Source organism: Puma concolor, chromosome C2 (genome assembly GCF_028749965.1).
Source record: "Puma concolor isolate L17-30 chromosome C2, mPumCon1.1.hap2, whole genome shotgun sequence".
NCBI classification, from domain to species: domain Eukaryota; kingdom Metazoa; phylum Chordata; class Mammalia; order Carnivora; family Felidae; genus Puma; species Puma concolor.
In genome coordinates this window covers 6,493,119-6,508,098 of record NC_141675.1, presented here as the reverse complement: position 1 = coordinate 6,508,098, position 14,980 = coordinate 6,493,119, and the positions used below count along the sequence as shown (strand labels likewise).

The following is a 14,980-nucleotide window of genomic DNA, read 5'->3' as shown; positions in this document are numbered from 1 at the left end:
GCTCGTCACCTTCTTATCGCAGTAACGCTGCTCTTACAAGAAAGAGAAGGCTCACTCAGGCAAGTCATTTCGAGCCTCAGCTTGCATCCCATTTACTGATGAGGCCAAGGCCAAGTTACACAACCAATCCTACTCAGAATGGGAGAGCGTGGCAAAGCCGTGCAATAAAGTATGCGGACACCATGAGGAACGTGGGGCCATTTCGGCAGCTGTCTCGGTTTTTCCTCCTGGCCGCAGTTAAACACATCATTTCCACATGCAAAGTATGCACATTCCCATCCCAAAGCCCTCGAAAATCTCCGTCGGGTTTAGGATTTCACCATCTAAGTAAGGTCTGCTTGCGCCTACGCTTAAGCCAAGGACATATGAACCAGATATAGGAGAGGCTAAGCTTTTCACATAGCCAACATAAGTGGGTGAAAACAGAGACAAGATAAGAGCAAAAGAGCTATCATTTGGGAAGTGTCAGGATGGAAGCAGGTAGCAGTCACTGGCCCATAGCAATTGCCAAATCCCACTGGGAGTGTATGAGCAGGTCCCTCTGCTCTATAGATGGGGAATGCTTTGAATTTCTGTTGCTGCGTAACGGTAAATAACTACTGTTATCACCACAAACTAAAACAACGCCCATTTATTATGAGTTTCTGTGGGTTCAGAAACTGGGCACGGTTTACCTGAGTCCTCTGGTCCTCTGCGTCAGAACCTCTCACAAGGCTATAATCAAGATGTTGGCCAGAGTTGGGGGTCTCATTTGAGGCTTGACTAGGGAAGTCATGTGGTTGTTAGCAGGATCCAGCTCCTTGTTAATTGCTGGACTGAGGGCCTCAACTATTGAATGGTTATTGGCCAGAAACTGCCCTCACTTCCCTGCCACGTGGGTCTCTCCATAGGACAGCTTACTTCATCCAAGTCAGCAAGGGAGAGTCATTAGAGTCTGCTAGAAAGATAGAAATTAGAATCATATGTTAACATAATTACAGAAGTGACATACCATCACTTTAGCCAGATTCTATTAGAAGCACCTTACAATAGCTTCTCGGCCTTTTGGCTAAGATCAAGTGTAGAAGCACCTTACAGGTTCTGCTCACACCCAGGAGGAGGGAGTTACACAAGGGTGTGACTACTAGGAGGCAGGGATCATTGCAGGCCATATTGGAGTTTATCTGCCACACTGGAAGTGACATCCCTGTCCATTGTTTCCCAAGGCTCTTGGCTTCACCGTCTACATCTTTCACTTTGCATTGCCCTCCTTGAGCACTTCTGAAGAGAGCACTTGAAAACACGCCTCTGAACATCCTCAGCCTGTGTCCTGGCCAAAGAAAGCTGGGGGCCCAGTCTTTTTTACATTTAGTCCCTTTTAATCTAGGCTGATGCCACTTTTTATTAGTATAGCTCCCTAAAAAGTTCCTTGGATCTTCTGTGCCTGATTTAAATCCACTCTCTACACCAAAAGCCATACCCCATCATTTTTGAGATCTTGCTTGCTCTCTGGGTTTAATCACTGATACTTTAAGGTATCAATCAAGCTGCTGAGGGACAGGAATCTCATGTTTCCTCAAAGTCGTCTTAATCAACTGGAAAAGTCTATTAGATAATGCCTTGATTCTTTCTCAATGCCTTGATAATGCCTTGATTCTTTCAGAGGTCTTGGCAAGGGGTCTTTCAGTCCTTGACTTTGTTTTTACTTAAAGCTATATCTTAAGTCAGATCTTTTAATGGCTTAAACGGATGAAGATGAGAGTTATTATTCTAGCACCTTTACATTCCCTCTAAATTCTACTTTAATCCTGGCTAATTCTCTTCCGAGTGGTAGTTGACATTTTCAACATCCTGCCTAGGAATGTCTTTTCTCAAGCCCAAATGTTCAGTAGATACATCTTCCACCTTCCAAATTACTACAAGGTGCTAGGTTTCCTTGCATCTTTCAGCCTCCCAAAATAATTTTCTCATCATTTTTCCAAGTTCCACCCACAGCCCAGCTCCAATGTCACATATATTAGTTTTTTGATTTGGCACTAATTTCTGTATCAGTTGTCCGTTTAAAAAAAAAAATTTAAATGTTTATTTATTTTTGAGAGATAGAGTGTGAACAGGCAAGGAGCAGAGAGAAAGAGGGAGACAGAATCTGAAGCAAGCTCCAGGCTCCGAGCTGTCAGCACAAAGCCCGATGCGGGGCTCGAACTCATGAACCACGAGATCATGACACGAGCCGAAGTCGGAAGCTCAACCGACTGAGCCACCCAGGCGCCCCTGTATCAGTTGTCTGTTACTGTGAATAAATCATTTTAAATATCAATGCCTTAAGATAATAAGTATGTGTTTAGCTCACAAATCCATAGGCTGGTGATTTAGGTTGGACTTGGCTGGGCAGCATTTCTGGTCTCACGTGGACCCACTCACCTGTCTGGGAGTCAGATACCTTGATTGATCCAGGATGGCTTTGCTCAGGCTAGGTTAGACACAAAATTTTCATAATAAAGGCAGAGAGCAAAATGAGAGAAATCCTCAATTGCATAAGGTATTTTCAAAGCCATGCTTGCATCTTGTTTGTGAAAACCCCATTGGCCAAACTTGCATGGCCGAGCCCAGAGTCAGGGAGGGAGGGCACAACAAAACTCCATTGCGAAGTATGTGGATGTAGGGATAAATGAAGAATTGGGGTTTATTTTGCAATCTAGTATAGGGATCAATGTTGGATTTGCTTCACACAAATAATCTGGAAGTGTTTCTTCTTTTTCAGTGCCCTGGAATACATTATGTAGCAAAGGGATTAACTATGAAAGTTTGGCAGAATTATCCTGTGAAACCACCTGACCTAGAGTCCTTTTCATAGTATACCTCTTCGACAATCTTTTCCATTTCCTTTATGAAAATTAGTCTGCTTAAACTTATCTCTACTGGAGTCATTTTACACATTATGTTTTCCTAGGTCATTACCATTTCATCTAGGTTTCTAAACTTCTTTGTAGGATTGTACAAAATAGTCCTTAAAATTAAAAGTTATTTTGTTTTATTTTTTCACCATTTTACTTTTTTATATTTTTATTTCCTTGCCCTTTTACTTGATTAAGTTTGCTAGTGACTTGTCTATTTTTTTTCCAACTAATCAAAATACTCCTAATTTTACTTTCCTGTTTTCCAACGTGTGATTTTATCATTACTTCTAACATCCCCCCCTCTTTTGTTCACTGTTCTTTTTTTTGTTTTTGAGTTGTATTTTTTTCCATTTTATTTACTTTTTAAATTTACATCCAAGTTAGTTAGCATATAGTGCAACAATGATTTCAGGAGTAGATTCCTTAATGCCCCTTACCCATTTAGCCCATCCCTCCTCCCACAACCCCTCCAGTAACCCTGTTTTTTCTCCATATTGAAGAGTCTCTTATGTTTGTCCCCCTCCCTGTTTTTATATTATTTTTGCTCCCTTCCCTTATGTTCATCTGTTTTGTATCTTAAAGTCCTCATTTGAGTGAAGTCATAGGTCTTTCTCTAATTTTGCTTAGCGAAATTCCATCTGCATAGTTGCAAATGGTAAGATTTCATTCTTTTTGATTGTGGAGTAATACTCCATTGTATATATACACCACATCTTCTTTATCCATTCATCCATCGATGGGAGATTTGGGCTCTTTCCATACTTCGGCTATTGTTGACAGTGCTGCTATAAACATTGGGTGCCTGTGCCTTCGAAACAGCATACCTGTATCCCTTGGATGAACACCTAGTAGTGCAATTGCTAGGTCGTAGGGTAGTTCGATTTTTAATTTTTTGAGGAACCTCCATTTTGTTTTCCAGAGTGGCTGCACCAGTTTGCATTCCCACCAGCAGTGCAAAAGAGATCCTCTTTCTCCGCATCCTTGCCAACATGTTGTTGGCTGATTGAGTTGTATTTTTAATTCATTTACGTTTTAGTCTCTCGTTACAGTACTTAAAAATTTTTGAGTATAGTTGACACATTGTGTTGCAGTATTAAGTTATATTTCACCTATCACTGCTTTAAATGTATCTCACAGATTTCATTATCATTTTTTAAAAGCTCTGAAATTTTGGTTTATGTGTCCCCTTTGCTCCAAGAACTATTCATAGAAGTCTTTCTCCAGGTGGGACTAAGGAATATATTTTACTGAGGTGCCTGGGTGGCTCAGTCAGTTGAGCATCTGACTTAGTTCAGGTCATGATCTCATGGTCTATGGGTTCGAGCCCCGCATGGGGCTCTGTGCTTGGAACTTGGAGCCTGCTTCGGGTTCTGTCTCCCTCTCTCTCTGCCCCTCCCCAGCTCATGCTCTGTCTCTCTCAAAAATAAGCATTAAAAATACATAGATTTTATTCTCATTTTATTGCATTGTGATTAAAGAAGATTGTATTCTCCCTATTTTGAGGCAATTATAGATGTCTTTGTGATATAATAAACTACCAGTTTTTGTGAGAATAATATATTCTCTATTATTTATTATTCCTTATTAGGTGCAAAGTTCAATATATATTCAGAAGATACATAGATTGTTGGAATCTATAGGTGAAATCAAAGAATATCATTTAATGTTGACAAAATAGCTGAGGCTGTAACATTCATAACATACCTTCATTGTGAACTGTGGCCTTTAGCATTATAGTGCCCTTCTTTGTCTAATTTTCTCCTGGCTTCTACCTTTGTCAAATAGCAATATTGCAATCTTGGTTTTTATGATTTGTATCTGCCTGGTATATTTTTGCCCAGCTCTCTAATTTTTAGCCTTTGTGGATCAATTGTTTTAAGTGTGTCTCTTGTAAATAAGATAATATGATGTTGGTTTGTGAGCTAATCTGAAACTTTTTGAAAAAAGTGAGGCCTCAAGTTTAAATAGACTTTTGAGGGCGCCTGGGTCGGTTAAGCGTCTGACTTCGGCTCAGGTCATGATCTCACGGTCCATGAGTTCGAGCCCCGCGTCGGGCTCTGTGCTGACAGCTCAGAGCCTGGAGCCTGTTTCGGATTCTGTGTCTCCCTCTCTCTCTCTGCTCCTCCCCTGTTCATGCTCTGTCTCTGTGTCAAAAAAATAAACGTAAAAAAAAAAAAAAAAAAAAAAAAAAGACTTTTTTGAGCAAGAGAAAGCATGAGCAAGGGAGAGGGGCAGAGAGAGAGGAAGAGAGAATCCCAAGCAGGCTCCACACTGTCAGCAGAGCCCTACTCGGGGCCTGAACCCACAAACCATGAGATCATGACCTGAGCCAAACTCGAGTTGGATGCTTAACTGACCGAGCCACCCAGGTGCCCCCCAACCTGAACTTTTCTCAAAGTTTTTATTTAAATGTGTTAACATACAGCGTAATATTAATTTCGGATGTACAATATAGTGTTCAACACTTCCATACATCACCCAGTGCTCATCGCAACTGCACTCCTTAATCCCCATCACCTACTTCACCCATCTCCCCATCCAACTCCCCTCTGGTAACCTCATTTATTCTCTATAGTATTTCTTGGTTTACCTCTTTTTTTCCCTTTGCCCATTTTTGAACTTTTAATAGATGAGTTGAGTCCTTTACTAGTTTGACTCTATGCTCGTTACACTACTGTGTGTATATACTATATTCACCGTATGTTTTTCACTATGTGATTTATTGTTTTTACTATTGTTTCTTCGGACATTGAGGGAAATTTCTATTTTTATTCTGGTGATTATCTTCATAATACACTATTACCTTTATATAATTTTTAGTCTTTTTCTTACTTAAGTCCCAACTATCTGCTTTGTCAACTTTAAATGATACTTTGCCTTGTACGTTGCCTTTGCAACACAGACGTCTTTGTATTGTCCTTTCTCCCTTCTTTTTCATTTGTTTTTTTTTTTTTTTAACGTTTATTTATTTTTGAGACAGAGAGAGACAGAGCATGAACAGGGGAGGGGCAGAGAGAAAGGGAGACACAGAATCTGAAACAGGCTCCAGGATCTGAGGTGTCAGCACAGAGCCCGACGCGGGGCTCAAACTCACGGACCGTGAGATCATGACCTGAGCCGAAGTCGGACGCTTAACCGACAAAGCCACCCAGGCGCCCCTATTTTATTGTTATTTCTACCTTGTCAAAGCATATACCACTTGATACTATTCTTCTACTCTTATCTCCACTTTTATTTTGGTCTTAGATCTGAAACTAAAGACACTCAAGGCTCACCATCAGTCATTTTGCTGAAGTCCCCCAATCATCTCGTAGTTGGTTGAAGCATGTCTTTTAGTAAGGTCCTTCAGGGTTACAAGTACACTATTTCTTGAGCTCTCACATGATTCTAACTTCGATATATCCTTGATACTTAAAGGACAGCTTAGCTTGATACAAAACACTTATTCTTAGTTCAGTTTTTTTCTTTAAACTTCTTGAAAATGTTGCTCCCCTATACTTTCTTTTTTTGAGAAATCTGATGCCAACCTGACCTTTCCTTTGTAAGAAACTAGCTCTTTTGGACTAGATGGGTTTTTCCCTCACCTTCAAAGTGTAATAGTTTGCTAGGATATGTCTCAGTTGATCATTCTGGCTCAATTTTCCATGTAACAAAAAGGGGCCCTTTCAAGATAAAGATTCACATCTTTTGCTTTTCAGAAACTTCCAGGGGCAGTTTAAGTATTAGCCAATTCCACTATCTTGAGAAACTTAACAGAAGATCATGGGGAAAGGAAGGGGAAAAAATAGTTACAGAGAGGGAGGGAGGCAAACCATAAGAGACTCCTAAATATAGAGAACAAACTGAGGGTTGATGGGGGGGGGGTGGGGGAGAGGGGAAAGTGGGCGATCACATTGAGGAGGGCACTCACTGGGATGAGCACTGGGTGTTGTATGAAGTGATGAACCATGGGAATCTACCCCAAAACCAAGAGCGCCTTGTACACACTGTATGTTAGCCAATTTGACAATAAATTATACTAAAAAATAATGAAAAAATTTAAAAAAAATAACCAATTCCACTGTCTTCTCTTTTGGTAGCTTCCAGAAGCTCCCATTTTACCTGTTACTTTACTGATCCTTTTCCTTCTGGACTTTGTCAGCTCTTCCTCTCTATCGCTTGCTGTCTTAGCTTTCATCATTCCCATCTTCTATATGCTCTGCTATACTGGAAGACATCTCGATTTTTATTTGAATATGTTGTAATTTAGTCTTCATTCGTATGACGCTTTTAATTTTTTGTTCAAATCCTTTCCCAAGCTTGATCAGTTCTCTCTTCACACACATGCCTGTTGAACCTTCATTTTTATTCTGAGTTTTAAATGCTCTGACCTGTGATATTCTTTCACATCTGCACTTGCACTGAAACTTATTTTAAAGCTCACACCGGAGGGTTGTTACCATTTACCCTATTTGTCCTTTACTCTCTTTCGTTCTCTTTATTTTGGAGTATTTCCTCGGCTTGAACAATCGATTCTCACTTTGTTTTCTTCCTACATATGTCTATGTGGTAAGTTCCCTTTTCTATTTATGTTGACATGCTTGCAAGGACAGAAAACTGTATGGGGCAGAGGTAAAATGGGAAATGTATTGACCGCCTTTCTCTGTTTCTTGGTCTAAGAGAGCCTTTCTCTCTTGGTCAATGTTGTAAAATTTCTTTAATAAGTCAAGTCTAGGTAGCAGGGGTGGGGAAGTTGCCTGTTTTCCTCTGAATTGACTTGCTGTTGACAGGCTGTCAACCCTCAGCTTTCTGCTTTCTTCTTCCTCTCATCCACCAAGCCTGCTAAGGACACCACTTCCTTTCGAGATGACTTCAGAGAGAGATGATCTCTCTCAGAAATGCTGCTGGCCTCATTCATTTTGCAAACCTCTTCCTTTTGACTCCCCCCCCATCCACTGCTCTAACCCACCGGGTCTCAGACCTGCTCTGCAGCATTTTTCCACTCTGGGTGAGACCACAAGGAGCCTGGTTTCACTGAAGTCCCAATTTAGGTGAGGGCCTGCAGCAGAGGTAATCTCTGGGGGATTCTGTAGAAGCAGATCACAGAGGATTTTCTATGTAGGCTTTTGTCATAATTTGAGCAAGGTATAAAGGGGTCCAAGGTAAAACAGGGGGGATGGAGAGAAAGGAACTGCTTTAGGAGTTACCAGAGGAATAACCAAACTCACCTGGTGACTCATCTGACGTGGGAAAGAGAGAGGATATTTGCATTTGGGGGTTGGGTTCCTGAATGCATGGATGCATGGTGATTCCAATTCACTGAAACAGCAACATGAGAGGAGGAGGTTGGGGGAAGGGCGAGGGAAGACAAGTGGAGTCTGAAGTACCCCGGTGAGAATGCTGGTAGACTCCAAGGAGAGTTCTGGATGGAAACATAGATCTGGATGTTCCTGGTAGGGAAACAGTGGTTGAAACCCAAGAATAGATGAAATCATCTAACCAGAGGACAGAATGGGTGAGAAAGAAGGATGAGGACAGAGATTTGGGGCCCGGCAGGAATTAAGGGGTAAACAGAGCAGAAGTATCAGTAAGGAAAGAAGGAATGAAACGTCAGGAAAGCAGAAGAGCTGGAGAGAATGGCTAACAACAGAAGGCAAGGACAGAAATAATTACCCCAATGGATTAAGACACATAAAATACGCTAAATGTATCAGATTGACACTGAAAAAAATACCTAGCTGCTGTTAGAGGATGCCTGGGGACTAACCCATTATTTTGAACACTAGTGAACACCGGGAAGAATCTATTTATTTGGCCTCTCCTACATAAACACCACCACTGGGCACCTGGATGGGAAATGTCTCACATAGAAGAATGCCAGGTCATAAATGAAGAGGACTACCAAAACTAGTGAGCTGATCCCTAGCGAGCTGATGGAGCTGGGGATGAACATCACAACAGTGAGAGAAAACCAGACATTATGTGCCTCCTGATGGAAGAACACCGTCTTGGTTGTCTGACACAAAAAGGAAAATTGCATCGTGTCTGATCGAGTCTCTTAAGTCAGTGGTTATGAACGAGGGGCAATTTGGCCTCCCCATCCCCACCAGGAGGTATCTGGCCACGTCTGGAGACATTTTGGATTGTCACGGCTCGGGGAGAGGGTGACACTGGCATCTGGCGGGTAGACGCCAGGGATACTGCTGCCCCCCACACCCAAAACTTATCCAGTCCCAAATGTCAATAGTACTGAGGGTGAGGAACTCTCTATTGGATCCAACCACCAATCTTCAGGAAATATAGAAGACAGAGAACATGTCAAACGACACTACAGAAATAGAATCAAAAAATCCAGAATTTGAGAAATTCTCCCTGAAGGAAGGGACGGAGGGAGGGAGGTGCTACCCTGTACTACCTGGGAGAGGGGCCCTCCAAGTGGTCTGGTGTGCCAGGGAGTCAGGCAACCGGTGGGGAGAGCTGATGGGAGGGGGCAGGAAGCACGGTCATCAGGTCTGTCAAACTCTTTGGGTGGGAGGTAGTGAGTTTCAGCAGGTGGGCATGGGGAGGAAGAAGAGATCATGTAGGATGAGGGGCAGATGCTGGAAGGACAGAAGGGAGAAACCTTGAAGGAGGAGTGAGCATGGGGAAGACAAGAAAGCAAGAAACTAGGAGGCCATTCAGACACTGAAAGAAGGGAGTCAGGGTTGGGGGGGTGGTGAAATGGGATAGTGGGGTCACGGTATGGGGCGGGGGTGGCTGTGGGTTGCAGTTTGGGGAGGAGTGGCCAAAGAGTCCGAGTTGGAGAAGGGGGTGCTGGGGTCAAGGGATGAGGGATGGCTTTGTTTCCCTCGTTCTGCTGATTTAAGTCCCTGTACATAAAAGTCCCCTGGGTTTAGGTGGTCCGGGGCAGGACTGGAGCAGTGCAAGGTGGGCGGGCACAGTCACTTAGAACAAGGAGGAGGATCCCTGCTGTCCAGGAGCACGTCTCGAGGCAGGATCAGTGAGTCTGAGCAGGCAGGGTTAACAGGGGTGCCTGGGCCTGAGGAATTCTCTCAGGAGGCCCCTGGGTCTGCGACAGGATTCTCTGCTCAAGCTTGGCGTATCGAGGAAGGAGGGCCTCGTAGACCTGGAGGGGCAGAAAGAGCGGGTTAGACTGGGGAGGGGGAGGTGCCTCTTCTCTCTGCAACTTACAGTTTTAAAACTTAATACCCCATTTACTTGTAATTGAGGCTTTTGTGCAGGGCAAAAGAAAGGAAGCATCAATTCGCAAAAGAGGAAAAAGCTAGTAGTACTCAAACCTACAGCCTAAGGTTTTTTAAAAAGGCAAATTAGGACGAACAATTTCCGTTACCAGGTTTACAACATTTTTTAAAATTCTAGGTCCCTGGTAATGCTGTCTCGCGGTCTCTTCCCAGAGCTGGTGAAGTCGGTCGTGCAGCCCTTCCGGAAACCAACTTGACCGCACGCGGGAATCAAAGGGCATAAAAATGCCCACACCCTTTGACCCAGTTACTCTACTTCTGCAAAGTTCTCCTAAGGAAATCCTACGTGTGGGGGGCCAGGCCTACTGAGGGTCTTCTTAGACACCACTAAACAGCCAGTCCCCTAAGAATACCACAGGCCACACCCTGGCCCTCAAAAGGATACACTGGAGAAACGTACCTGTCAGCACAGTGGCTGCAGGTGGATCTCTTCAACGAAAGACCATGCAGCGGTCCTTACAGCAGTCTGCACAAGTGTCCAGGAAAGGGTTTCCCTGCCATCTCTCCTCCCTGACCCCCATGTTACAGCTCAGGCGCAAGGAGATGGAATCCACACCATACAGGTGCACGAACCACCCTGGCTCTAGAACCTCCTACCACAGGAGTCTCTCTTTTAACAACTCCATAGGCAAGAGACATGCCCCTGAGATGTCACTGTACTGAGGGAAGCCCTACGAACGACTTGCTGTCAGGTGTATATGGTTTTCCCACCCCAGGTGCAGTGCCTTAATTGAAGGTCACTTTAACATAAGCAATGTGTGGCCTAGTAATGCTGTTGACATTCCATTTTTATTGTCTCAAAGGAAACAGAGGTAGGAAGTTAACCGAAGTTCAAACTTTCGTGCAGAATAGAAGGTTTTGTTAACCTTTTACTCGCATAATTTCAATTATAATAATTGAAAACCTAGAAGCAACTGTTCTAAGACATATTAAATGCTCAAGTAGATTACTGGGGGGCACCGGGGTGGCTCAGGAGGTTCAGTGTCCGACTCTTGATTTCAGCTGAGGTCAGGCTCTCACAGTTGGAGCCCCTTGTGGGTTCTGTGCTGATAGCACAGAGCCTACTTGGGATTCCCTATCTCCCTCTCACTCTCTGCCCTTCCCCTCTGTGTGTTTTCTCTCTCAAAATAAATAAACTTAAAAGAAACTATTGGTTCAATCGCCACATAGAATATCATGCAGTCGTTAACAATAATGCGCCTGCTCAGTTTTTTTGTTTTTGTTTTTTTTTTTACATTATTTTTGTGAGAGAGAGAGAGACAGAGACAGAGCACAAGTGGGGGAGGGCAGAGAGAGAGGGAGACAGAATCCGAAGCAGGCTCCAGGCTCCAAGTTGTCAGCACAGAGCCTGACGCGGGGCTTGAACCCACAAACAGCGAGATCACGACCTGAGCCGAAGTCGAACACTTAACGGACTGAGCCACCCAGGTGACCTGTGTATGCTCAGTTTTAAGAATACAAACACTCATGTTGTGCTGTAGTGTTTTTTTTTTTTTTAAGTGGGCTACAAAATTACATATACAGTATGCTGTGTAATAAACCAAAACCAAAAGCCAACACGGGAAAAAGAACCAGAAACACAAACCCGCATTCTTAACCTTCATTCCTTTTTTTTTTTTTTAAGGTGTTTTCACCCGTGGCTCTTTAAACCTCGCCTGAGAAGGGCAGGTGCATTTCAGGTGAGCACATGTTGTCTTCCAGACAAGCAACACTTACGATCAAGGGACCCAGAGTTGCTTGAGACTCACAAACACCACCACTAGCTTATGCCAACCACACCTCTTCACTTGGCTTAATTAGCTACAAAGTCCGGTATTTTAGTAATTGATTATGCAACCACGGCCCACTCTCGGTGCATGGGGAGTAGCTCTGTGAGGTTGACAGAGAACTCAAGGGGAGCTTCAATCTCCTCTCGGAAGAGGAAACTGCAATATCCAGCTGAGCTGAGAAAACAGTTACAGTTTTGCGTTTCCACTGCAGAACAACCAAGTAGGTGCCATAGAGCACCTCCCGCTCCCAACGAGTTTACTAACCGGTCCTCAAATAGGTCATGACACCAACAATCACGGACTGTTGCTGCTTGCGACACCTGGTGTTATGAAGGATTCTGAGGTTACACTTGGGTGTAAGAGTAAAGGGTTCCTTGGGCCCCCAGGTAGCTCAGTCAGTTAAGCATCTGACTTCGGCTCAGGTCATGATCTCAAGGTTCATGAGTTCAAGCTCCACGTCGGGCTCTCTGCTGGTAGCTCAGGGCCTGGAGCCTGCCTCGGATTCTGTGTCTCCCTCTCTCTCTGCCCCTCCCCTGCTTGCATACTCTGTCTGACATTGCTGAACCACTAAATCAACCCTGGCAACTACCTTCAGACTTCTTGTTACATAATCAAGCCATTATAGTCAAGGACTCTTTTTAAGCCTCACAATTAGTAGGTTAAAAGTAGGCAACCCAGGGGTGCCTGGGTGGCTCAGTTGGTTGAGCCTCCAGCTGTTGATTTCGGATCAGGTCACGATCCCAGGGTCCTGGGATTGAGCCCCTCATCAGCCTCCACACTCAGCTTAAGATTCCCTCTCTTTCTCTAAAATAATACTAATAAAAAAAAGTAGGGAGGACAGATATTGTCCCCACTCCACAGATGAAGAAACAGGTTCAGAGATAAGAAGTGCTGTTCAAGGTTACATGGTGAGGGGAATTCAGGATAAGAATCAGAACCCAAAGGCCCTTTATATCAGTTTAGGGTCTTTTTATTACACTGAGCTGGCTCTTAAAGGTAAGGGCACACAACGTAAGGACAAAGTAATAGAAGCGTGGGCACATCTATATGTGTGGGTTCTCTGTCACCTGTAAACTGTGAGCTTCTGCTCCCAGATATGTTGGGAGACAATTCTCCATGGTGTTTCTATATGTCTGGAGACAGCTTTTCTTTCTTTCTTTTTTTAAAAATTTTTTTAAATGTTTATTTATTTTTGACAGAGAGAAAGAGACAGAGCATGAGTGGGGGAGGGGCAGAGAGAGAAGGAGACACAGAATCTGAAGGGGGCTCCAGGCTCCAAGCTGCCAGCACAGAGCCTGACGTGGGGCCCGAGCTCACGGACTGCGAGATCATGACCTGAGCCGAAGTCAGACGCTCAACCGACTGAGCCACCCAGGCGCCCCAAGGAGACAGCTTTTTTTGCAGACTATCTTTTTGGTATTTACACAGCAAACAGCCTTGGAAGACAGAGACAGAATCACCCTCTAGAGAAGAGGAAAAACTTACTTGCTGACCAGGATAGTACAGATAATGTCTCCCTTGGGGTCAAAGGTTGGGCAGATATGCTTTCAGCTCCTTTGTAACTTGCGAGTTTCCTAACCTTGGGGTCACTCAGTTGTGACACAGACACAGCATGTGCTTTGGATGCTCCTGGGCCCACCCCACATCATCCCGTGGCACTTCAGGGCCAAGGAAATCTGATGCAAGCAAGAAGCTCACGCTGCCTGCTAGATGAGAAATAACGCCCCGTCTGCGTGGCCCTGCTCCTAGGCTGCAGGAACCTTCTGCAAGCAGGAACACAGGTGTCACGGATGGCCTGGCATACCACACAGACTGCCCTTCAGGAATGAAGAACTTATTCTCCCAGCCCTCAGCTGACAGTCCCCACTGGGGTTTGCTTTGGCTACAGAGAGCTGCCTTACCCCATCCTGGGGTGGCCTGCATGCAGAGATCGATCAACATGAGGTATAAAGGCCCGGCCCCCTCACCCCAACTGGGTTAAACTCCAAAGAGTATTCTCAGCTTCAGAGATTAGTGGTCAAAAGTTATATGTGCATTTTCATCTCCGCCAGAGGACTGGCGCCCCTCAACCTGTGTTGTTCAGGACTAACTGGATTAACTAGAGTCGGTTTTCACGATGCAAAGGCTCTGACCAAATTCTGAAGGTGTCTCACCTGAGAAGCTCCTGGGGTTGGGGTAGCAGCTAATCTGGGAGGTGGGGCTAACTTCACAACCTCTGAAAAGGGCACGTCTGTTCCAGCTGCAAGGCCTAGAAGAAAAGCTCATTTCACATCAGTGCATGTTGCAAATGAAGACATTAACTGAAAATAACATTTTATCTCTGGGGTGATACAATATTTTAAAACTGAATTATGGTGATGGTAGCACAACTCAATCAACTGACTAAAAAATCACTGAGCCGTGCACTTAAAGTTGGGTGACTTTCATGTCATATAAATTGTGCTTCAACAAAACTGTTTTTAAAAAAGGGAGAAGAGGGGCGCCTGGGTGGCTCAGTCGGTTAAGCATCCGACTTCAGCTCAGGTCACGATCTCGCGGTCCGTGAGTTCGAGCCCCGCGTTGGGCTCTGGGCTGATGGCTCAGAGCCTGGAGCCTGTTTCAGATTCTGTGTCTCCCTCTCTCTCTGCCTCTCCCCCGTTCATGTCTCTCTCTGTCTCAAAAATAAATAAACGTTAAAAAAAAAAAAAAAAAAAAAAAGGGAGAAGAGATGTGCTTAGGTGGCTCAGTTGGTTAAGCGTCCAACTTCGGGCTCAGGTCAGGATCTCATGGTTTGTGAGTTCAAGCCCTGTGTCAGGCTCTGTGCTGACAGCTTGGAGCCTGGAGCCTGCTTCAGATTCTGTGTCTCCGTCTCTCTCTGCCCCTCCCCTGCTCGTGCTCTGTCTCTGTCTCTCTCAAAAATAATTAAACATTAAAAAAAATAAAAATAAAATAAAATAAAATAAAATAAAATAAAATAAAATAAAATAAAATAAAATAAAATAAAATTAAATTAAATTAAATTAAATTAAATTAAAAAAAAGAGATAAGGGAAGGGGTGCCTGGGTGGCTCAGTCGGTTAAGCCTCCAAATTCAGCTCAGGTCATGATTGCGTGCT

General features: G+C 44.0%; 1 protein-coding gene across 3 annotated transcripts in view; it reads right to left on the bottom strand.

Moving 5' to 3' along the window:
* Positions 1-7,202: 7,202 nt before the first annotated feature.
* Positions 7,203-14,980, bottom strand: part of XYLB (xylulokinase) — a 58,346-nt gene continuing 50,568 nt past the window's right edge. For 2 of the 3 annotated variants that reach the window (XM_025913670.2, XM_086720464.1), the window contains 2 exons: positions 14,040-14,134; positions 7,203-9,981 (listed from right to left, as the gene is read on the bottom strand). In XM_025913670.2, coding sequence (XP_025769455.2) covers positions 9,853-9,981; positions 14,040-14,134 — 224 coding nt within the window. In that variant the 3' untranslated portion in view covers positions 7,203-9,852. The remainder of the gene's footprint in view (positions 9,982-14,039; positions 14,135-14,980) is intronic. The other variant, XM_086720463.1, reaches the window with a different exon arrangement.